Raw genomic sequence first — 23,085 nt, 5'->3', positions numbered from 1 at the left:
TAGCTTGCCTTGGGTTTTAAGATGTCTTTCTGTTGGTTTTAAAACAGCTTTGCTTCCCTGCTTAGCAGTCTCATATCAAATTTCTCTTCTCCAGGACAAGACCCTTTACCACCCAGTAAGCAGCAGCTGTATGGACTGCAGTGAGAGTGACCGTAAGATCTTTATGAATAGCTGCAATCCTTCATCTCCAACACAGCAGTGGATATTTGAACATACAAACTCAACCGTCTTGGAAAAATTTAACAGAAATCTTGATCTTTAAAAGACTGAGAAAAAAAAATATATTTTACAATTATAGTTTTTACTGGGGAGGGTTACAAAAAATTTTTTTAAGAATACTTTTTTTTAAATAGTTAATGAAGGTAAAAGGGAGAATCTCAGGAGAAGGGTAACTAGCAGGCCAGTCTTTATTGCAAAGATGCTGCATCCTTCTCTTCTGGGGATGGTGGAATTTTAAAGGCTTTGCCAGAGCCACTTCTGTGCTGAGACTGAACAGCAACTCTGTTTTTAGAGGAGTCTGAATGTGATTCAAACTGCTTTTGGGTTTTTTTGCTTTGTTGTTTTGTTTTCTTTCCCATCTGGGTCTGGTGTTAAATGATTTTGTTATCTGAGACCCTCCAGGACTTTTTGTAGCTGCTATACCACCTGCTGAAGCATTCCCATATAGATGCTTTATCTTCCGGAGTTCATATAAGTAAAATCTTGAACAGAAGATTTAAGCCTCAATAAAAAAAAAGGCCATCAAAATGTAAAACGGAATTAATATTTTTTTCCCCTAAACCAAAATATATTTCAAACAGGTTGAGTATTATTACTTTCCAAACCATAGCTCTGATAAAGGAATGAGCTCTAGTGGAAGTGCAGCCAAGTGTTGGGAATATCACTGTAGTTATTAATGATGAGGAATCTGGGTTTCTGGTCCATTCACTTTGCAGTCAGTTTGTCATTCGCTGTTGAATCTTCAAGGTGAAAGATTAGCAGAGGGGTTTTAAGTAAGCATAGTTCTTACAGGTGAAGATTTTTGCTAAGAGCCTTTGGATATCATGTTCCAAATTTGCCTCTTATTCAGTTTTAGCACAGACAGTTTCTCAGAGTTAAATCTACATGAAGGCAACTTCCATTTTTTTCTTTAGAGGTTTGAAGGCTAACTTAATTCACAGCCAGTGTGAGCAGATTAATTCAGGAAAAATAAGTCAGGGCTGAGATTATCCATTGGTCTTTATCCATTTGTTCATCAGTCTGTAGTTCATTGCAGTCATGCGTCCTGTGGTCAGCAGTGTTCCAGACCTGTGGGAGCGTGCTATTAATCTCTCCTCTTCTCCCAACATCCACAGTGCTGTACAGCTTACTGTGACTGGAAATCTGTTTGCTGAAGTGGAGATGTGGGACTGATGGGCCCATTCCGCTGGTACCTTGTCCCTTGTGTAATCAATTAGCAGTGCAAGGTATTACCCTTCTGATTTGGCTGCAGGATCTGCCAAACACTGAACCAGAATTGTCTCATCCCAGGAGCTGGAAAAAGGCACTGACACTAAAGGATGGCTGGAGGACTGTTGGTTTCAAGTGTTACCTGAAGCAAGTGTTTTTAAACCAGGGTGGGGGTTTTTTTAGTGAAGTTGTTGCAAAAACTTGATTTACTAGTTCAGCTTAGTCTTATACTGAAGTCGGCAGCGGCATTTTCTAGTAAAAGCTGGGGGTGATGTTAACCTTTTGCAAAGGTGCTGTATGAATAAGTAAAATTAGCCCTTTTCTGGTAATTGCCCAGCACCACAGTTGGTCCAACTGCCCGTGCAGGAGTGTTGTGAGAAGGTAGTGTGCAGGCAGCTCTGGGAGTGAAAGGCTGAAGCACTCGGGGTAGGAGCAGGGCACCCTTCTGGGACTCTCGATAAATGCAGTTAACAGACTCCCCCTCCTCGGAGGAGCAGGGACGCTCTGCTCTGGGTTGTCTCTCATGTGAAGGCAAGGAGATTTTTTGCCTAGTGTCAGCAAACAAGCAGGCTGGCTCCCTCTGAAGAGCTTCACAAGGAAGAAGTTGCTTTTGCAAACTGTAGGATCATTGGCCATGTTTCAGGTGTCTTTGAGGCTGTGTAGTGCTGTGTCTGTCAACTGGGAGCAAACTAGGACACAAATATCTGCCTCTCGAGCTCTCAAGTCTGATGTATTGACTGTGAGGCTCAAAATCATTTCCACCTCTCATCCTCGCAGCTGAGGCCGTGTCTGACCTCTTCTGCCAACTTAGGCGGTACGTGCAGCCACAAAGCAAGGGAGACACAGGCACCGTGTTACAGCTGGGGCAAGGCTTGCCAAATGTGTTGGTGTCTGATGTTTGGGGAGTGAAGAAAGAAAAAAAAAAAAAAAGCTTTAGGCTTTCCTTGTGACAGTTTTGCAGCACTACTTCTATGGAAGTGAGACCAGCATCAACCAGAGTTGGCATCATATGTTCTCAGTAACCACAGTATGTCTGTCATTAGGATTCCTTCTCGTTTCTGGGAGACAGAGCCACCTTCCAGTGCTTTGTGTCTGACTGTTGCTTTCCTTAAGTTATTCATGCTCTCATTGGTCTAGTGGTGCTGACTGTGGATCATTAGATGGCCTGACTAGATGTCTTTATGAATGTTTTAATACCTGTGGAACAAGAAGCTGTTTGTCCATGAACAGTGCTAGTTTTTTATAATTGGGTCACAATCAGCAAATTATATAAATGGACTGTAGGTCATTCTGCTTGCAGCTTGCAACTTTGTGTGTCTTTCTTTTCCAATGAGAGGATTAGTTTCTGTTTCTAAAATGCATGGCTTGCTTTGTACTTGGGCTCACCTTGTGACAAGAGTCCTAGCTGCTTGGCTTGCTGGATGCTTGCTTCAGAGAGAACTGCCGTAATGAACAGGTCTTTTACCACTTAGTGATCTTAATTTGGAGAGAAAGGACAGCTCTTAGCAGCTTGCACCAAAAGATTAGGTAATTTTTGAGGCAATTCCTGTTTGACAGCCAACCACCAGTACACGGAAACTGGAGTTTTAGTGTGAGTAGCCATACTGGCTCCTTCTCGGTATGGATGATCTGCTCTGTTTTCTGAAGGTTTGGGATCTGAGTGTGATAAGTGCCTCACAAATTCTGTACACTTCTGACTTGCTTGCTGGGCTTTGAGCTATTAATTTATTTACATCAATTATATTTTTCAATACCCTAGAGGCTTTGCTCACTAATGAGAAGAGTGAATATAGCCAACCATCCACTGATGGAAAAATAGAAGCTGTATTTCATCATCTACATCTTTAATTGAGCTTTTACTGGGCAATCTGGTTAATTATTCCAATTATTTTTGGTTATTTGTAAGCAAAATTGCTAAAGCATGAATACATAAGCAAATCTTCACATCCACATGCAAGTCAAGACTGGAGATTAAATACCAGTGATCATCTAATGCAAAATAAATGTTTTCATATTTTTTTCCCCAAATGTATTTAAACGTTCCTCTCTCTGTGGCTGTATGAATTCTGTTCCTTTTAAGTATCAGAATCCCAGACAACCGAGGGGATCCCTGGATGTGTGTTCTGTCGCATAATACTGCTTTGGTTTGTTCTTGAAGCTGTTCTTGATTTACACTGGTGCTAATCTCTTAGGCCTGCAGGCAGAGTAATAGGTTTGGGGCTCTCACATGTGCAAGGTGTCTTTTTTCATGCCTGGGAAATTAACTTTCTTTTCCACATCACAATAGAAGAATGTGTGAGCCTTACTGAAGGGGGAATACAGCATCATTAAAATAAAGATGTGCCTTTTTAAATGTAAATGTGCAGCAAATGCTTAAACTTGAACCATTTCCTAGTGCCTTGCTGGACAACAGAGAAGAGGGGAAGGGGTTGGGAGATGAGGATGTAAGAGAAAGCTTGATTCTGATTTGTGCAGTGTTTGTGTTTGTGTGTGTTTTTTAAAATGTCTGACTTTAAGTGCAGAATTTGTTTGAACAACAGTAATTCGGAAGCTCCTAGGTTTCCTCTGTTAAATTGATATTAATGCCTCTGGGTGGGTTTGTCACTCCTCACAGGAGGACTTGGAAAGGACGGCAGCTGCCTCTTGGTATGCTGTAACGACTAAAGCTAGACCAGAGGATGCCTTGGTTGGCTGTTGGATGTTTCGCCTCATGGTGAAGGCTCATGCATTTCACCAGCATGCAAGATCCTGCATTTTCTTTTCTAAGTATCCAAATCAGAAATCACAAGTAGTCCCAAAGGCATATAAAATCTGCAGCAGAAATGTCTTTCAGAAAGTCAGTGCCCTCCATCCCTGGGAAACTTTTAAAGGGTGTGTTCAAATCTCTAATACAGAAGTAGCAAGAAAGCAATGGCTCAGCTAAACTTTCTTCGTGGTTTGTTTTACAGTAGTCTATGCACAGGGCTTTGCTTTCCTTTACCTGGAGAGTTCCAGTCAGCAAACTTTCCTCCTCCCTGCTGCACTGAGATATCAACGTTCTGCAAGTCAAACAGGCACCACCGGCAACCAGCATTGCAAGAACACAGTGCTCTCGTAGCTACTGTAAGATCATTATAGTCACTGTGCTGGCTTACATCACCGAGGGGAGAGGAGAGAGGTCTCCTGAAAGTCATATCAGGTAATTGCATAACTGCTCGGTAAAAAGGGAGAAGCTTTTATTTTAAATTGTCTTTCAAGATACGGACGGACACTTGAATGGGTTTGAGGCGGCTGGAGAGAGCAGCCAGCCTCTAGCAGTCAGCCTGTCACGCTTTCAGTCAAAAGAGCCCTGGTAAAGTTATGTCTGAAACAGTCCGGCTCTGCTAGCACAAGGGACTCCGGGTGTACCTTGCATCCCACGTCCACTCCCAGCTGCTGTGGTTCTTGTTCCTACTCGCCTGCCTTATTTCTAACCACTTGCATCAAAGGAGCCCGGTGGTGCCTAAGTCAGCCCTTATCTGACAAGCAGCAATCTAGGTTTCCATTTTAGCATTCATTTAGCATGAAAAACATCACAAATATTTAGCCAACTGTTGCCAAAATGGTGAGTAGCTTTACGTCAATGTCAGAGTTTGGGGCGGTAGAGTTAAAAGCTCTTTCACAGGATACATAGCAAAAGGGGAGCTGAACTGGGAGTCAGGACCCCTCCCAGTCTACCGGTGGCCTATTACTTGCTCTTAAGCAAGGAACATCTGTGTCCTGCAATTTTCCAACCTGATGATTCCAAGATGTAGCTTTAAGTGCTTTATTTGCTGACCTAGTGAGTGTTGAGCCCGTATTTTAAAACAAGTTGCAAGTCCTCACCTGGTTCAAGTGGAGAGGAGAGAATGGGAAAGCTGAGATCTGAAATTTCCATCAGCATTCAACACAGAGTTGTCAGTTAATTTCATAATCCTATTAACCAGTCAGATTGATTTATTCACATTATAAATTTAGAACGTAACTGAAATAAACTCACCTCCTTCTCTGGTTGCTCCTTTGTAGTGTCACACTTTAACTTGGAGATCTGTGTATGAAACTAGGCAGTGATAGGTTATGGAAATACTAATAAAAAGCCTATGTCTGGGTTTTTCGACACTGCCTCTGCTAGATAAGTATGTTCATTTATTCACTGCATTTGAGCTTTCTTGATGCTTCTGTATGACCCAGAAGGCTTCAATGATTTCAGCAGATGTGAGGGATTTGGGAGTTTTACATAAAGCCATGGGATCTATGTGGTCTTAATCTGCTAGTGTACCTCTAGGGAAAAAAGTCCTAATCCCGGTTAGTGAGCAAGAAAATATGAACTTCGACCACAAAACAAGATAAAAACTGATAAAGCTAACAGACTAAAAAGTTAGCCCTTATGATAACAGTAACAAATAGCTTCAGCCTCTAGGGTGGAGAAGGGAATTGGTTTCAAAATGCATTCTCCAGGATCTCGGTGATAAGGTCCAAGTTTGTCTATTCCTTGTACTGCATGCATTTTATCTGTAAAACTGGATGGTGCCTCTTGAATCGGTGTATATTTATTTTGTGCATATTAGGACCAACAGCCTAATATCTGGGGGTGGTAAAGGACTTGTAGCACTTTAATGTAGTAGCTTTCATAAATTGGGAATCATTGATAGAATGCCTAGTGTTTTTAAAGTTGAATGGACTTCCTTTTATAATATATTTAAAATAAATTTTTAATGTGTTTTATGAAAACTGTGTATGCAGAAATGACTGTCCCTGCCTGTTTTGCTCCAGTGATTATTTCCCTTCTCTCTACTTCTTATGAGAATAAGCTTAGTTACGGGGGTCTGGTGTTTCCCCAGGGTGGGCCTCCTGCCACGTCACGCACTGCTCTCCTCCAGCCCCCTTGGGAAACATCCTTCTCAGCTGCCCTTTGTGTTGGGTGTAAGTCGCAGGGTTTACTGTGTTCATGCACGAGCAGCCAAGAAGCTCGCACCTGAGCGCCGTGTTGGGCGTACGTGGCAGGTTCAGGCAGCTGGGGGCTGCAGATGCCTGTTGGCATCTCTGTGTCTGCCCTTCGCAGCTGCTTCCAGCCAGCTCTGAAACAGATGGAAACAACCCACCGTGCCCCAAAACCCCAGCCTGTCAGAGGACCCTGCAGCACCTCAGCTCAGACAAATTTAACAAAGAGTGGCAGCTGCAAGGGGAGGAGACGCATGAGGAGAAAGATAAGGAGATGTGGAAGGAGATATGTTCCTGCAAGGTGGTGTTCCATGCCCAAGGATGCAGTCCTGGAGGGACTGTGGCTGCGGTGGATGACTTGTGCCAAGGTAGGACACCCCTGAGGGGCAGTGGCCATGGACAGTCCTTGTTGGCAGGGCACACTGAGAAGCACAGAGGAGCGGAGAGAGCCCAGCACAGAGAAGTGAAGACAAACAGTTTCACACTTGACCCTGACCTCCTGCAGCACCCACCACCTCACTGAAAGAATGGGGAGAAGCTGCATAAGAACTGCAGCAAGGGGGAGGTGAGGCTGTGAAGGACAGGTATGGGGATGAAATTTAGCCAAAGGAAGGAGGAGGAGGAGGAAAGGTGTTTACTTCAGTGTGGTTTTTTTTCTTTTTTCTCAATAACCAAATCAGTCGTTGAAAGTTTGTGTTAATTGGCGACTATGTAAGTAAAACTTCTCTGGGTTGATACTGTTGCAGATGACACAGTGCTGGAGCATCACCTACTGCAGTGACTGCCTCGTGGCCAAGCTACAGCTGGCTTCCGTAGGGAGGAGCTCTGGAGTGTAGTTGGCTGCTGCTCTGTGTGGGTGAGTACTTCAGAACAGGAGCTGGGGGGGACTCTGAGGCACTCCTGTCCCCCTGACCACACACTGCAATGCAGTCATGCCTGGATGGTGACCCTCCGCAGTCCTCCTCGGAGCATGGGCCTCGCTGTCCTTTCAAGAAGAGCACCTTGCAGGTGAGGTCCTCCGAGAGCTGACACCCACACAGCAGCCACCACGTCCGGGATGCTTCCCTCCCTGAGCCTGCCATCAGCCACGTGGTCAAAGCAACACAAAAAGCTTTTCTCAAAGGCAGTTTGTGTGTTTACTGCTGAGATACATGGCCATGAGAATAGAACGTTAAAGTCACCTGAGCCTGTACGTGCACCTTGTCTGAACTGCTTTGTCCTGCAGTTTGGGGGAGTTCAGCGTCCCACAGGTGTTGCCCAGCTTAGGGCAGGATAAAGCTGTCGCTCTCTCTGCGTTTCTGCCTTGAGAGCAACTGCTGGTAGATCCGTCCTGTGCCTTGGTTTGCAGGGGAGGGTTTTTAACAGCTCGCTGCCCTGTTTGTCTTCTAATCCTCGTGTGGGGAGCGCAGTCTCTCGGCCCAAGCCAAGGTAAGTTTATAGGCATTGCTCATGGCCCTCTCCCATGTTCCCGTTAGGACCCTCTGCACTTTCTACTGTCACCACTTCATTTCTTTTGTGGCCTTCCCAACGTTCCTTTTTACTTGACTCCTTGGGGTGAAAAACTGTAATAAATGGAGGGGAGACAAACAGTAGCATGTGGGAAAATGTGCATGTGTGAAGGAAAGGAAAGCCTTGCTGCCGGGGGACCAGCAGATAACTGCAAGGTGTGCTCCCAAGGGAAGATTGTGCCGTGATTCTTGGCTACGGGAACATTTCCCGGGGGGAGTATGTGCCAAAAGCTGTGACAGAGTAAGCTTTTTAGCAGGTTCAAAATGTGCCACCATAGAAAAATGCTGAAGAGAGTGGGAGTCTGGGGGAAGGTGCGAGGGCAGTGTTTACATTGGTCCCCAAGGTACGGAAGGTGGAAATAGTCCGATTTTTGATGGAGGTATAAAAAAATAAAAAAGCTTCCTCTCTGGACATCTTTGGCAGCACAGGCCTTTTGGAGAGTAGTGCTTCTGTCCGAAGAACCCCAAGCAGCTCCATTAAAACAGTAAGTTCCGGATGACAGCTACATCACAGACTTATCTTTAGAGGGTAGTGCTGCTCCAGCTAAGATTTAAAGGCCTGTGCAGGTTCCCCTTATTTGATTAGAGGGCTGACTTGGATGGGCAGGCTATTACAGCTTCAAAGGCACTAAAGCTGCCTCGGCGCTGATGGGTTTATGAAACATTGTTTCTCACTTCGTTGCAGCTCCTGCAAAGAATTATTAGATCAGATTAGTGATAGATACCTAATAAAGAATGTCTCTATGAGGCAGTTTATTTCACAGCAAGCTAGTTCCGGACTAGCAGACTGTGAAATCTTGAGGTTCCCACGAGGATAAATATTCTGAAATAAACTGCAATTACATGAACACCTCCATGCACCTTTTTTTTTTTTTTAAGACTGACAAAAGGTGTCATTGCGTTAGCCTGAGCTGGAGGTATTTAGCATTGAATTAGCAAACAGTGACAAAAGCAGGGGTGTTTTCCTTTTAGTAGGCATTGCAAAACGACTTAAAATCTTTCCATTTGCATGGGATGAGAGCTTGCAGCCGAAGATGAAATACAATCTGATGGTCTTACAAACCTGTTCTAGTACTGATGGTGCCTGTTTCTCCAGTTGCTCCCAGTTTCCCATTGAATAGTCCAGGGAGCACCTGCAGAATCTCCTCCTCACAGGGTCAGGAGTAAGTCCTGCCTGTTATGATCATGTTCCCTTTTATCTGCTTGCTTGCTGCTATCATCATCTGTCCCTACAGTCTGTTTTCAACTTCCCGAATGTCAAGACAGTCCTTCTGCGAGATTTCCTCAGCCTGCCGTTGGATTTTTACTCATAATGTTAAGATAAACCTAGAAAGCTTGCTATCAGGAGCTCTGAGATCACTGTCAGCCTTTTGGCGTTTTCTGTTTCCCAAAAAAAAAGGGAGTATCTGTATGGCTTTTGCCAGGAGGGTATTACTTCAGGCAGGCAGATTCCAGGCAGTTTGGCTGGGGGCTTTTATAAGCGGTAGCATCTTGCTTTTTTTAAGTCTCTTTGCTCTTCTCTAACTGCTTGTTGGTCTGTGGGTAAAGTCATTTGTTTCCACCACTTTCCCATTGGAGTGGCCGGCTCTGGGGAGTGGTGTCCTGTGTGGCCAGTACAGAGCACCCTGTGGTTCCCTGCTAGTCAAACGGACAAACAGAAATTAGTAATTGCCTGAGGGCACCAGTAATAAAGACTGAGAGAAGCAGCCAAACTGTTGAGAGGAGAGTATTAAGTCCCTGCCCTCCAGATTTGTTCGGAGACATTTTTGGTATTGCAAGGACTGCCTGGAAAATAACAGATTTTAGTGCTTCTTGGTCGTCTTGTGGGGAGCAGGCAGAACAGGCTGCGAGATGTCTGCGTCAGTGTTGCTGGAGCAGGCTGATCTGTAACCAAAGGCTTGGAGGAGTCTCTTGCAAAAGTATTTTGTGTGTGTTTCACTGCAGTCCATCCCGTGCTAGCGCACTTTGTTCCACATGTGGGATTTCAGACTTTGAAGTAATTTTAGTCCATAGAACCTTTTCCCTGCTTGTGCAGAAAGTCTTTTCTTCAGGAAGGTGAAATCCTTTCCCAGTTACAGCTGCTCACGCACCCTTGACAAGGGCATGTGCTGTCTGGTATTACAGAGGTCACGGCGTTCCCAGTTCTTTTCCTCATGCATCGGGTAGGAGTTTCTCTTTTCCCCCTCATTCTCCCCACTGCCACCCCCCCTTTTTTACCTGACTTTGGGGCATTTTGGGGATTGCTTTTTTACTTTCCCTTTAGATGATAGAAATGCTAAGTTTCAAACCAAATTGCTTTGGGAAAGGCTTTTGCAGGTCCCTTCTTTTCATTATCCCAGTCATGTAATTAGGGGGAAACCCGCAGCTTTTAATGACATTCCAGCCAGGGGCTCCCGCCTGCTCCATGAGGAGCCTGGGGGCTGCAGCCGGGCCCGGGCACCAGCCGGGGCTGCCGGCAGGGCTCGGTGCCAGGGCCGGGCTGGGCGCCGCGGGCTGAGCCGGCACCGGAGCGGGGGGCAGGAGGAACCCGGGCGGGGGCCCGCGGGCCCGGGGCTGCGGCGGGCGAGCGCTGCGGCAGCCCGAAGGCCGCTGGGGCCGGGGGACGCGTCCCGGGGCACGGGGCCGGGCACCCGCTCCGGCAGCGCCCGGGCCGAGGAGGGGCACCCGGCATCCTCAGCCGCTTCACGGGGCCGGGGGGCTGCGGGCCGGGGGCTCGGGGCTGGCGGACGGCGGATGGCCGCCCCTGTCAGCACCGGGGGGGGGGGGCGCTGCGGTGCCCTGGCAACGGCGCGCGGCTCCCCCCCCGCCCCCGCCCGCGCTCGCGCGCCTCTCTGCCGGCGACCTTCCGGCTGCCGTGCGACCGCGGAGGCCGGCCGGGGCCGGTCGGCGGCGGTAGATGGGCAGTGACTCCTCCCAATAGGCTCGCGGAGCGGCGTCGGCGCGCCCCGCCCCTTCAGCCGCGCCGCCCAACCAGCGCCCCGCCTGCAGGCCAGGGGCGGGACTTCCGCTGCCGGGGAGGCGGTTTTGTGTGTGTGTGAGTGGTGCGTGTGGGGTCCCGGCTCCCCCGCGGGCGGCGGCGCTTGGGGGGCCCGGCCCGGCCTCCGCGGCCACCGCTGAGGGGCGGCGGCGGGCGGCCCTCCCGCCGGCGCGGCCCCTTCCGCCGGCGCTGAGGGGGGTCCCCCCTTGAGGGGGCCCCTGCGAGACTGGGGGGGCCCCCGCGGGGGGCGCCGGGCGGCGGGGTCCCCCCGAGGGCGCGGGGGCGGCCGGGCGGCGGCGGCCACGGCGGCTCTTTCCCCGGTTCTCGGCTCCCCGGGCGGGGTGAGGGGCGGGCAGGTGGGCGATGAATGGTTTCAGCACCGAGGAGGACAGCCGGGATGGGCCTCCCGCCGCCCCCTTCTACGGCCAGAGCTGCTGCCTCATCGACGACGGGGACCGCTGCGTGCGCCCCGCCGGCAACGCGTCCTTCAGCAAGCGCATCCAGAAGAGCATCTCGCAGAAGAAGCTCAAGCTGGACATCGACAAAAGTGTGAGTGGCGGCCGCCGCCGAGCCCTCGCCACCGAGCCCCCGCCGCGGCCGGCCGGGCGCGCCCCGCCGCCCCCAGCCCGCACCGCACTGCGGTCCCCGCCGGCCGGCCCCGAGCTGGCGGCTGCCCCGGGGGTTCCCCAGGCCCTGCCGGCTGCGGGGCGGGGGCTGCGGGCCGGTGCCGGGCCGGGGGTCCGGCTCGTCCTCACGGCGTCCGTCGCGTCCTGAGAGCCGCGGCCGGCGAGCGAGCCCCGGGCGGGGGCGGCGGGGGGGTGCGCAGGGGAGCACAGGAGCCGGCCGTGGCGGCTTTGGGGCGACAGCGCTATTTTTAATTTCACTTTCGCCTCGAAACCCGCTGATGCTGCTAGGTGAGCCGAGCGGTGCGGGTTGCTCGCTCGGTCCGGTGTCGCTGAGGTTGCTTTGTTAATTAGTTGGAGTTGCGGGGAGGCAGGTGACGGGACGCGAGCTGTCCCAGCGCCCTGGGAAGGTGAGCTGTGCTGCCGTGGAACCGGGCGCTTGGCCGCTTCGCTGGGCAGCGCTGGCGGCCCCATGTGCTTCAGGACAGTGAGTGACAGCTGTCAGCTCCGGAACGGGTCGCTTGCCCAGCGGAGAAACAGGCAGAAGCAGCCTGGCAAGGTTACAGAAGGAAATTCTCCGAAGTGACTCAGCCGACAGAATTCTGCTCTGGATTGCTTTTTATCCCTGAGCTTTAAAGATTAAAACCTTTAAAAACAAAAAGGGTGAAGTTCCCCAGTTGGTTAGGTCCCTTCTGCAGAGCCAGAATACATCAGGGCATGGGAACAGCATGACTCAATTTGAAATAAAATCTTATTCTTAAAACCCAGAGTATTTCTCCTGGTTATGGTCCTCAGCAGATTTGTCTAGTGGTATAGTCGTTTCTTTCATTTTAGAAATTATTCTTTGTTGACAGATGTAAGCCTTTAGAAATAAAAGGAGGTAATCAGACTAATGAAGTAAAAATGAAGGGAAGGTACGACCTGGGCTGCATAAAGTGATTTCGAATGTACAGTCCCTGTGTCACCTGAAGATATTTCTGCCTTACAGTACCAAATAATTTTGATCATTCGTGGTCCATTGTTTTATATATGCTAACAGTGTGAGATAATATTTGTTACAAAGCGGGTTCTGTGGCAGGATAAGCTATAGGAAAGAGACATTTTTGCTTGTGGTTTGCTTGTTTTAGTTGAGGTAATTAGCCAACTTTTATTTAGTCTAGATTTTGAAATACTAGCATTAATAATCTTCCATGCTATTGAAACCAGAAAGTTGACAAGACCAGCACAGAATAATATTTTTCTTGATAGTAGTCGCCTGGTAGTAAGTCCTGAAGCAAACAGATCTCCTCCAGACAATTACCTATTTTTTTTCTGACATATGACTGCAACCATAAAAAAGAAATATATTGTCTGCAGAGGTTCAGGTTCAGCTGGAGCTGTTGAGTCCTTCATTTTCCTTGCCTTTAGTCTTTGTAATGTAAATTACCTCGAACTCAGGAGTGCGATACCAGGCCTGGGGTTTAAGATTAGAAATTCCTTAATGTCATGAGGCAGTCAGTCATGCCAGTCATGAGCGATGCACTCTTGAATGCTGGTGTCTGGCTGCTGTTGAATGCTGTTTCCACAGTACCCGTTTTGATTGTTTTTTCACCACTTCTGATTCTCAGGTGAGACATCTGTATATTTGTGATTTTCACAAGAACTTCATTCAAAGTGTCCGAAACAAAAGAAAGAGGAAGACAAGCGATGATGGAGGTGACTCTCCTGAGCATGAAACGGATGTCCCAGAGGTTAGTAGGTGCAAGTGGGTGTAGGCTGCTTTACCAATTTTGAGCACGTTGAAGAAAACATCACTTGGATGTTTCCACGTATTGGAAAATATTTAAATTTTAAATTGCAACTCCACTGAAACCACCATGGAGTTATTCTCACTTTTCAGGAAGGCTTTTTTGTAATGTGTAATTGTCTAATTTTCTTATTCATTCCTGTATGAGTTCTTTGCCTGTGTGAAGTTTTCTACAAAAAGAGGTATGATAAGGTACCTTATCGCATAGCTTCACATATGTACTGCTTCCAAACAAAAAGCTGTTAAAAGAGTATTTGGTACTAATTCTTTTTTAAAGGTAAAAATAAGTTACTTTCAGTGGTGATTGTGGCCCTGATACGGTTCTCCATTACCTAGCATGCATTGTTTTGCAAATACAGTGAAGAATTCAACAGGTCACTCTCTACGTTTGGGTATTTGGTATCCAGAGAGATTAAGCTTCTCCAGACCTTTGTGTATATGGTATTTTTGGCACTATTTAAAACTGCCTTCAAATAATTCATAACATCTTTTTATTTTCAGGAAATAAAAGCCTGGGGGAGGTTTTCTGTGTTACGGAACTCTAGAATAATTTCTTCTCTGTGCTGTTGTGCACTGTATTTGCTTTGGTGATGTTTCTGGTACTGTTGACATTGCAAAAAGTTGTGCAGAGGTAATGTTCATGGAGGACCAGAGTTCTGGCCATGTCAGCAGAGCCCTCTGCTGGAAATGCCACCCATATTGGCAAAAAGTGTTTTATTTCTGGAAAAAAAAAAAAAAAAAGCCACCAAGAATCGTTTTGCCAGCACAGCTATGTCTTTGCTGCAAAGCTGTGTCCACACCTCGCTGTGTGGAGGTGTTGAAAGAGTAGAAAGGGTTTGGTTTGTTTTTTTCAGGATATCTGACCTTTTCTTGAAGCTCTTTTTGTTTCCATTCCGCAAGATTCTCCATCCAAACTTTCCTATACAGGCTTTATGTTAGTTGCCAGGATAATTGGTGAAGACTCAGCTGGCATCTGAAAATGCTAGTGCTCTAGAGCATGCAGGGTATTTGGTGGTTAAAACCTGAGGGATGCAGTCACCTAACTGAAGAGGGAGCTCTGCAGCTGTCAGTTTCATTGTCATTTTATTCTTGGGTTTCACCAGAAATTCCTTTTGTCTGTGAAACATGGCATTTTCCACATGATCTTTATCTTCCTTCCTGTAACCTCCCCCACCACCACCCTTGCTTTTAATCTCTGCGCTTCCCATTTCAGTATTTGAATTTCGTTTCTTCTCTGTCTCTATGCTCTGTTTTATGTCACAAACCATTTGTTCGCTGCCTGCTAAATTGATATTTCATGTGTGAGCTTTTTAAACCTTGTGGGAACAAAAGGTTCCCCTTTGCTTGAAGGTTGCAGAGGTGTAATTGAGAGCAGAAATTGGCCAGCAATTCTGTTGACAGCATGTGAACCAGAACAAAATTTTGTATTTCCCTGAGGCTGTTTTGGTCCTTTAGCATTAACAAATACAAAATATACTTAGGTTTGTCAGTAAGGGAAGCTGGTGTGGTTCTGAATACAGGCAAGGAGCAGTCCTGTTGAGGCAGAAATAATTATTTTTAGATAACTCTACGTTTCTGCCTGATAGAAGCTAAAGGTAGTGCTCATCCTCTCTTCTCTGCATCACTTCCAGGTTGACTTGTTCCAGCTCCAAGTGAACACCCTGCGACGTTACAAGAGACATTATAAGTTGCAGACTAGGCCTGGACTCAACAAAGCTCAGCTAGCAGAAGTAAGTGACGACAGAGGTAGTATTATCTCTGTTACTAAAAAACTTCTTATCTCCTCTGCTCAAGTACACATTTTGTGGACACTAATATCTGTAGCGACTCTTGCTAGTACGTACTGTGTGCTCTGCGAAAGGTTTCATGGGACGATGCCAACAGAAAGCTACATGCTTTCGTTCACCTGAGACAGTCGTGGAAGACATGGAAGCTGGCTCTTGAAGGCATGTTTTAGTAACTTGCTTTTCTCTGCTTCCTTTCCCTCCTTGTTCATAGTCACAATTCATTACCTGTAGGGAACGGAAACAGAACCTAGTTTCCAGCGACCTGGGTGTTAGCTGAAGATTTCTGTTCAACTGAAAGTCAGACTTACACATTACCAGTCACCTTAGGTGCCCTGTTAGTTTTTCTTTCCTCACAGGCACTTGACCTGGTTGGAATTGCTTATCATTAAAGGCAGAATCACTGACCATGACTTCAGATTCCTTATTTTCCTCCCTTGTCCTGACGTCTTAGAATTCTTGTATTAAGTCAATAAAAGGCTCTTTCCTTCTCACCATGTGGGATACTTGTTAAGAAAGAACTCTCTGTATCTCTTTGTTATTTGAGCTAGTTGTGCTTGGTACACATCTGCTCTGCTCTCTTTCCTGACTTGATCTGAAGGCATGCTGTGGGAAAAGTCTTCTCTAAACTTGAAAAAACTGTAGCAGTTAATGGTAACAAGGTTGATTTTGTAAGCTGAGACTTTCACAACTGTCTGCCCAAAACTAACTGTTTTGCTTTAAAGAACAAAAACCGGCAGACCAAAAGAGACAGCAAGACACTGTCTTGCTCTCTTTCAAAGTCAGCTAGGTAATGAATATACAGAATATAGAGAAAGTGTAGTGCAATGTAGGAGTAAATTGAACGAAGCAGGGTTGGGTGTATATCCTCCATATTAGTTCTGATTTGTCATGTTCTAACTAACCAGTTCATAGTCTCTCGGCTACCTCCTGCCACAAAGGACTTCTTACTTAGGCAATTTACCATGAATGTGCCAAGGAGTTAAAAAAAAAACAAAAAACAAAAAAAAAAACAAAAAAAAAACAAACTACTATGCAAGCGGAAAATAAAGGGAGCCTAACTTAAAGTTGTCACACACTTCCCAGATTTCCTGTGAAGTCTGAGCAGCTTTGACCCTACGCTGGATCCTCGTCCAGCTCCCATGCTTGAATCACTGCTGCCTGAGGCTCTTAGACTCCTGCTGCTACCCCACCGTAAGGAAAACTCAAACTTCCATAAATCTTCTTGGAGTGACTTATTGCTCAGCCTGCATCAAAATCCAGTTCTGGAGCTGTGTTGGGTACCAAAAAAGAACTTCTCCCATATGAGAAGCAGATCTTGTCCAGCTCCAACATGTTTTCTACGTTCATTTCCTGAGGAAAAAAAGCAGCTAATGGTTCAGGGCTTATGTTAGTGTCAGAGAGGGGTAGCCCTAACCCTCCCATTACAAATCCCCTGGTGTTCCTTTCAGTGAAAATTCACTCAGTGCGTTTTCCTTTGGATTCTAAAACTTTGCTACATAGGGTTCACACAGCAAGGTGTTTCAATATTTCTGACACTTTAAAATACTGAGATGCAGGGAAAAATTGCTCTCCAAATAATCTCGGCATGAATGTCGCTTAGGAGAGGCTGTGCTGGTTTGGCAGGAGGACATTCTGGCTTCCAAATTCCGCTTGTAGGTTGGCTGCAAATACTGCTGACGTAGCAAGACTATGCTATGTTCATATGCACATTCCAGCTGTAAAGAGAGAGAGGTAAATGAGGACTGACAGTTTGAATTGGTGCATGTTTGACTACAAGTATATTACATTCAGTGGCCATAAAGTCATTTTTGGAAAGTGAAGATAAACCTGTTCTGATTATTTCTACTTTTTAATTTCAGAATTTCTGTCTCTTTACATGTTGTCCTTCTAGACTGTCAGTCGTCACTTCAGGAATATTCCTGTGAATGAGAAAGAGACGCTTGCATACTTCATCTATATGGTGAAGAACAACAAGAGCAGGCTGGACCAGAAATCAGAAGGTAGCAAGCAACTAGAATGAAGATTAACAAGACTTGGAATAATAGAGACCTTGAAGGAACAGATGGTATTGTGCATTTTAGGTATACAAAAACTGTTGAAGTATATTGTACATTTTTTTTTTTTTAATGCAGTAAGTCTGGATGACAGAAAAAAATATAGACATTCTTATCAGGAGTATTTGAAAACATGTGCCCAACATGTTTCTGAAGACTTCTTCCCCTCATTTCAGAATCACATTGGAATAAAGAAATGGGGAAACCAATTAAACCTGTAGGACTGTGGAGTTTGTCAACTCGGTTTTTTAAACCATTTCTGGAAATCTGCATCTCAGTGCAATTCAGATCACAGGTGGAATTTTTTCACTGAATTCAGACTGCATCACAAACCACCATGCAGTTTGTTTTGGTGCAGGACTGGAATAGCGGCAGAGATAAAATTCATTATCAAGGTGCATGGATCAGAAGTTTTGTCTGATGTTTGCTCCCCACCTACACATTCTCTGTCTTGCCTTGAGTCAGTGCTTCAAGTCCCAAACTTCTACAAATGCTCCAGCTCACCAAATCTACTCCGTGAACACTGCTTGCCTAGTCTGAAATTGATTATTATTTTTTTAATCCGTTTTTCCTCCTGCCCCCTTCTGACATGGATGCCAAACAACTCTCTGCAATCTTTTTCTAATTTCTTTCGTTTAAGAACTCACTAATTAATTGCCTGTAAGCATTTTAAAACTTCCGCATTTCCTCAGAATATGGTATTAAGGCAAATACAGCTTATTTGCTGGGTTTGATCACATTGGTAGAAATGCTCATTTAATTCGCTTATGCGTATTTCCCTTGTATTCAAGGCTCAGTGATGGTAGGTGAAACAGTATGACATCTGTCTCTTGATCTCTGTGTCAGATCAGGTATCAATCACAAGTGATGTGAATTTTATACTGCAGCTAGTCTTGAGCAGGTGTCACAAAACTGCTGTGTGGATTGGTGGGCTCGGTGGTCTGTGTTTAGCGTAAAGCAGACTTACACGAATGGGTGTAGCACCATAACCAGGGTAGTGAACTGGCTGGAGCATGATGCATTTCATCTGTCTTTGCAATGGGCAAGAAGCAGTGAAGCACTTGCCTTTCGCGAGCATTACGTGTGCTGTGCTTTCATGAGAGCTGTGTGAGTGGTGGGTGGCATGCGGGTGCTCTTTAACTGGGCGCTGCAGGAGGAGATGGCTCTGATTTTGTTATTGAAAGCCAAGGTGTCCTTACAAATAACAGTGGTTGTTTTGGCAAAAGGAGCATATAAAAGTGTCGGTTGTGACTGACTGTTCTCCAGTGACCTCAAGTTCTATTCAAGGGGATCTCATGATTTAAAGCACCACTCTGTTTCTTTGCTGTCCTAACCAATGTCTCCGTTCTGTTACAAGATGCCAAGACTCCACACAGAGCATATTCTCAACAAGCCTTAAGCAACGAACTGAACAGTAGAAAACTTTGGCTAGCATTTTGTCAATGGCAGGTTTTAATATTCCAAAACTGGATGAAGCTTTGCTGAAGAGCTAAATACACAGGTCACGATCCCAGCTTAGTACTGCATCATGTGTCGTAAGGCATGAAGAGTTCACGTAGTGAAGCTCTTGTTGAAGCTCTCCCAAGGTCTCTTTAAAAATCAAGTCACAACTTAAAGCAAGCTGTTCACATCAGCTCTGAAGTGTTTGCTAATACTCCAAAAACATGTTCAACAAACTTCAACATGTCTAAGTCCTGTGTCATAGACAGAAATACTCTGTTATGGTACACATCCCATTTGTGAAGTTTTGGAGAGTGTGATTGTTTCAGCATTTCCTTGTTCGATTCAGTATGGATTTTAAGAGTATCAGACAAGAGAGAGGTTCAAGGAATGAGGAGAGAATGTCTTGCGTCGGTATTTAATGAATGTTTAAAAATTTCCTAATTATGCTGGTCCTTTCCTTATTGAAAGGGTGGAGTAATTCCCACGTCAGTCAACATGATCTGGCTTCTCTCATTCAGGACAGATAGCTAAAAGGGTGTGTTCTCTGACTGCATGTTAATCTTCAAAGTGCTCGTGTCATCAGAGGATATTACCAAGGGAAAATGAGTTTCTGAGTTGAGAGGGTTATGCCTCATTGTAACTTCTAGACCAAAACTGTAAAAATGTAGTTTGTTTGGGATTTACTTTTTTGTTGTTGTATTTTGTTTTGTTTTATTTCAAAGAGTAAATAAATCTGTTGGGGTGTTTTAGCAGCCAGCAGCAAAATGATTCTTTTCAAGGAAATATGGTGGCAGGTTCCATCTGTTCAGGTGTATTCACTGGAATGCTTTTGTGCAGAGGTGGTATCCAGGAAACTTTTTTTTTTTTTCTTTTTTCCTGAAAATAGTCAATTGATGTGAAATGTGATCCTTGTTGGTTTCACTCGTAAAGCAATTATACTTTTTTGAAAAAATTCTTAATGAAGTGTGATGGTGAAGAGATGTTTACCAGCCATTAGCAGTTGTTTATAAGGTGGAAAGCTTGGAGGCAAGACACCAAAGAAACAGAAGAATCTTTGGCTGTCGGACCCCATGGCCTTATAAACCCTTGCAAATGCCTTATTACCTTATTCTCAACTTAGCTAGAGCAAAACGCCTTGAGCAAAAGAAAGCAGATGTCTTGTTGGAAGGGTTAGCCACTTTATGGCTCCCATGCTATAAACTGAAACCACACGTCAATTCAGTAGCAATATCCATGTTCAGGGTGCCTGTGATTCTTGAAAAGCATTTAGTGTCTAATAACCAGAAAACGCAACAATGCAATTGTCGTTCTGTATAATACCATTCTGTGTATTTGATTCCTTATGCTGCATGCCAATTAAAAAAAAAAAATAGACTTTCCAACTTTTTGTTTTAAACTTCAAAGTAAATGTGTTTGAACCTCACACTTGTGAAGCCATGAGGTGGGACATTTGCTCAGCACTTTTAGATGGGACTTGTTGGAAAGGTGGAAGACCCAAATCGCTTTGGCTGGTATGATAAGATTTTTATGTTTTTTTTCCTTTTACATTTTGCTTTTCACAGATGGGCCTTAAATTCTGTCTAGCTTTGAACCATGGAGCACAAGCCTTGGGGGCATGGAGGATGGCCAGATGTCTTCTTCCATTTATAATAGTGGAAGATTATTTCTTACAAACCTGCATAGGTGACATTCACCCTGGGGCAGAGGAATCGTCTTTGAAGCCCTCCAGCCATTATATAGCCTAATTCAATTACATAGCCTAATTCAATTCTCATTGAAGAGTTGCATTAACTTAATTAGACTTCTGAATAGCTCCAAAGCCATTAGTATGAAATCCAAATAATGCGGAAACATCTCTTCCGGGGTTAATTTCATCCTGTATGCTGACCCTCTGCTCGCTTTAAGGGAAGAAGAAGAAATCGTTGCTGGTAGTTATTGGCTTGAACTCAACTCGAGGGAGTTAGAAGCATGCAAAGACTTGAGTCTGGGGCAATCTGTTGGCTGGAAAGTGCAAATATATCCAAGGAGACTGTGTTAGAATGCAGGGTGTTAAAAAAGTCTGCATCTCAAAAAATATTGTATATCAACCAGAAGTAAAGAATTGCATTAAAAGCTAATGTTTCTTTTACCAGGCACTTCAGATGCTCAGCCTGAGAAAAGCAGAGCGGGCATGGTTGTACCACTTGTCCCCAGCACTCTGCTGTCAGTTTTCCTCAGAACAGTGGCTGTAAACCACTAGATACCCTGGTGTGCAAGACTTGACCAAAACGTATCAAGTCTGGCATTTCAAGTTAGTCTGAAGTGCAAGCTGGATTCAGAGAGGCTTTGAAAGCAGAAGTCGAAATAATCCACAGTACGTGCGAGTTTGCAAGCGGGTCATGATGGCACAGAGAAAAGGAAACGGGACATGGCCCACAGAGAGACTGAACAAAACACGCTTCCAGTTAGCAACGTGGAAGGAGGTTTGTTCGGTGTTCGCTCTTGTAATGGATGTTTTACGAGAGGGAAAGAAGCGGGGAGCTGCGCACTTTACATCTTTCGCTTGAGCCAAGTGTAAATACCAATGGGAGATCTTCAGCAGTAACTGCAGTTGGAGGGGAGAGAACTGGTCTGCTGGGGGACTGTTTCTTTAAGTTCACAGATCATTTTACTTCCCTAGAGCACTAGAGTCACTTTGCCTCTATGGTTTGAAAGAGCGGGTCATACAAGGTAGCCTCCCGTACAAAAGGAGTCCTTGTACTGCCCGGAGCATTGACTGGAGAGTCCCAAAGGTGAAGGAATGTTACTGATGCCTCACTCCTCTTGTCACTGACGCCCTTTAGCCATCTCTAGCTTACCGAGTTAGGGAGTTTTCATTTTCCACTTTCCAGGTGCAAATGAACCGTTCGGATGTGAGATACTCCTTGCACTTTTCACAGCAATGCCTGGTCTCGCGTTTTTTACTTGCCTGTGAACACATCTGTGTGGAATTAATTAAATGGTTGAAGAAAGTGTGGGGAGAGGCTGGGGGGGGGAGGGGGGCTTCTGCCTTAAACCTGAACTTCCCTCGCAAGCAGCTCTGCGGGCCATCCTGTACATCAGCAGGCTCCAGGAGCTCAGCAGAGCCCTCGCAGGGCTGGGATCCTCCTGTCCTAGCTGCCACTCTGCTCCGCAGCTAGAGAGCAGGGGAGGTGAACAGCAGGGAACTTGCAGAATGGCTTGGAGTCTTCTAGCGGGCTTACTGGGAGAGAAAAACTGTGTTCCCTCTTCTGTTTCTGGCCTCCATGTGTTGTGCTGATCTTATGCCAAATGTTTTGGACACCTTGTATTTTTAACTGTGTAATATAGCTGTGCATTGTTAAAGCAACTTAGTAACTTATAGCAAAAACTGTAGAACTCATTTCTCTGAGGTGTAGGAAATGTCCTGCTTCCACTGTGTATGAGACTTTAATTCTGTACTGTCTGACAAAGATAAAATGCTGAATTTCACTTTAATAAATGATCTATCTAGCAACAAGGCCTGCATTCCCTTCTGTTTGCCTTTCTGCCCTTAGCACTTTTGGCTCTGGAGCCAGTGGCGTTCTGCTTTGCATGGATGCTTTGTGCCAGGCTTCTCTGATTCACTGTCATGTCCCACCCGCCTCCCCAGGGCTGAAAATGCTGCGGACTGGGAGGGGAGGATGGCACTGCTGACTGGGATGTGTCAAGCCTGAAATAGAAAACTCAGGTGGTGGGCTATTTCGTGACAAACCCATGTGGGTTGCACAGGTGCAAATCACGGAGCCTTCTGAAAGCAACAAAAAGACCCCTCAGAAGAAGGATGGAGGTTGTTGGAGAGCCACGTGACCTTGCATTTTGGGAAGTATGGGGCTCCTCTGTGATGGGGAATGCCTCTCCCCTATCGTGAACAGTCAATCAAGTGCAGCATCTCGTTTGATTTATGTTTCCTAGTGAATCTTCTTTGTGTCTAGCTCGACCCTGTGCTTCTGCTGCCTTCGCGAGCGCACCCTTGGCTGCGTCTCATGTATGACTTCCAGCTCCTGTTGCCCAGAGTCGAAGCTGCACGCCTGGCTGACGAGGTGGGTGCTACTCCAGAGCCACGCGGACATGTAGCATCCCGATGGTCAATCAGTTAGCTGGCAAGATCCTTTTCCATCTAGCACTGTGTTTCTTCTTCCCGCATTGCTCTTCCTCCTGACCATCAGCCATATAGGCAAAGATGCCTCACTTTTTTGTGGCAGCGAGGAAGCAAGTGATGCCAGAAATGGGGGCTTGAATGCTTGTTCTCCTGAACTCTGTCACGGCATTTCCTAAGACTTTGCTGGCACTGCCCGAGGCATGCTTTAGCCTCGATTTTTAGCCTGGAGAGAGGTTGTAGTGTAGCTTTTCAGACACTTGGGCTCTCATGGGGGAGGATGATAGGATGTTGAGAGCTGTACGCTCAAAATACATGACCTGAACTGTCAAATTACACAGTTGATGTGCAGTAAAGATTGGCACAGACAATCGTCCCTGAAATAATCTGACAAATCTCCTGTATCCCATTCCTTGGTGCTGTCCTA

At 45.8% G+C, this 23,085-nt stretch overlaps 2 protein-coding genes across 6 annotated transcripts in view; both read left to right on the top strand.

Moving 5' to 3' along the window:
* The window catches only part of GALNT10 (polypeptide N-acetylgalactosaminyltransferase 10), a 90,552-nt gene extending 84,396 nt beyond the window's left edge, over positions 1-6,156 (top strand). Inside the window, exon 11 of the mRNA XM_055812316.1 lies at positions 95-6,156. The gene's annotated coding sequence lies outside the window, so the exon portion shown is untranslated. The remainder of the gene's footprint in view (positions 1-94) is intronic.
* Positions 6,157-10,888: 4,732 nt separating this feature from the next.
* Positions 10,889-22,040, top strand: SAP30L (SAP30 like). Of its 5 annotated transcripts, none has more exons than XR_008748472.1 (5): positions 10,889-11,400; positions 13,082-13,204; positions 14,892-14,990; positions 16,939-17,128; positions 20,677-22,040. XR_008748472.1 is itself a non-coding variant. In XM_055812549.1 (4 exons), the coding sequence occupies exons 1-4, from the start codon at positions 11,215-11,217 to the stop codon at positions 17,065-17,067; spliced, it is 537 nt and encodes a 178-aa protein (XP_055668524.1). In that variant the 5' UTR covers positions 10,889-11,214; the 3' UTR covers positions 17,068-22,040. The 5 variants fall into 5 exon arrangements, 2 of the variants coding, with proteins under 2 accessions (XP_055668524.1, XP_055668525.1); XR_008748471.1 differs by having other exon boundaries at positions 20,107-22,040; XR_008748470.1 differs by having other exon boundaries at positions 16,939-20,055.
* The last annotated feature ends 1,045 nt before the right edge of the window (positions 22,041-23,085 follow it).

Source organism: Falco peregrinus, chromosome 8 (genome assembly GCF_023634155.1).
Source record: "Falco peregrinus isolate bFalPer1 chromosome 8, bFalPer1.pri, whole genome shotgun sequence".
Taxonomy (NCBI): Eukaryota; Metazoa; Chordata; class Aves; order Falconiformes; family Falconidae; genus Falco; species Falco peregrinus.
Note: the sequence above shows the minus strand (reverse complement) of the source record. Positions and strands in the feature narration are given on the sequence as shown.

Excerpts from the sequence above, each read along its gene's own strand:
- SAP30L (XM_055812549.1), top strand. The coding sequence starts at position 11,215 with ATGAATGGTTTCAGCACCGAGGAGGACAGCCGGGATGGGCCTCCCGCC. Across the intron at positions 13,205-14,891 it reads ATGAAACGGATGTCCCAGAG|GTTGACTTGTTCCAGCTCCA; the intron begins GTTAGTAGGTGC and ends CATCACTTCCAG. Across the intron at positions 14,991-16,938 it reads ACAAAGCTCAGCTAGCAGAA|ACTGTCAGTCGTCACTTCAG; the intron begins GTAAGTGACGAC and ends TTGTCCTTCTAG.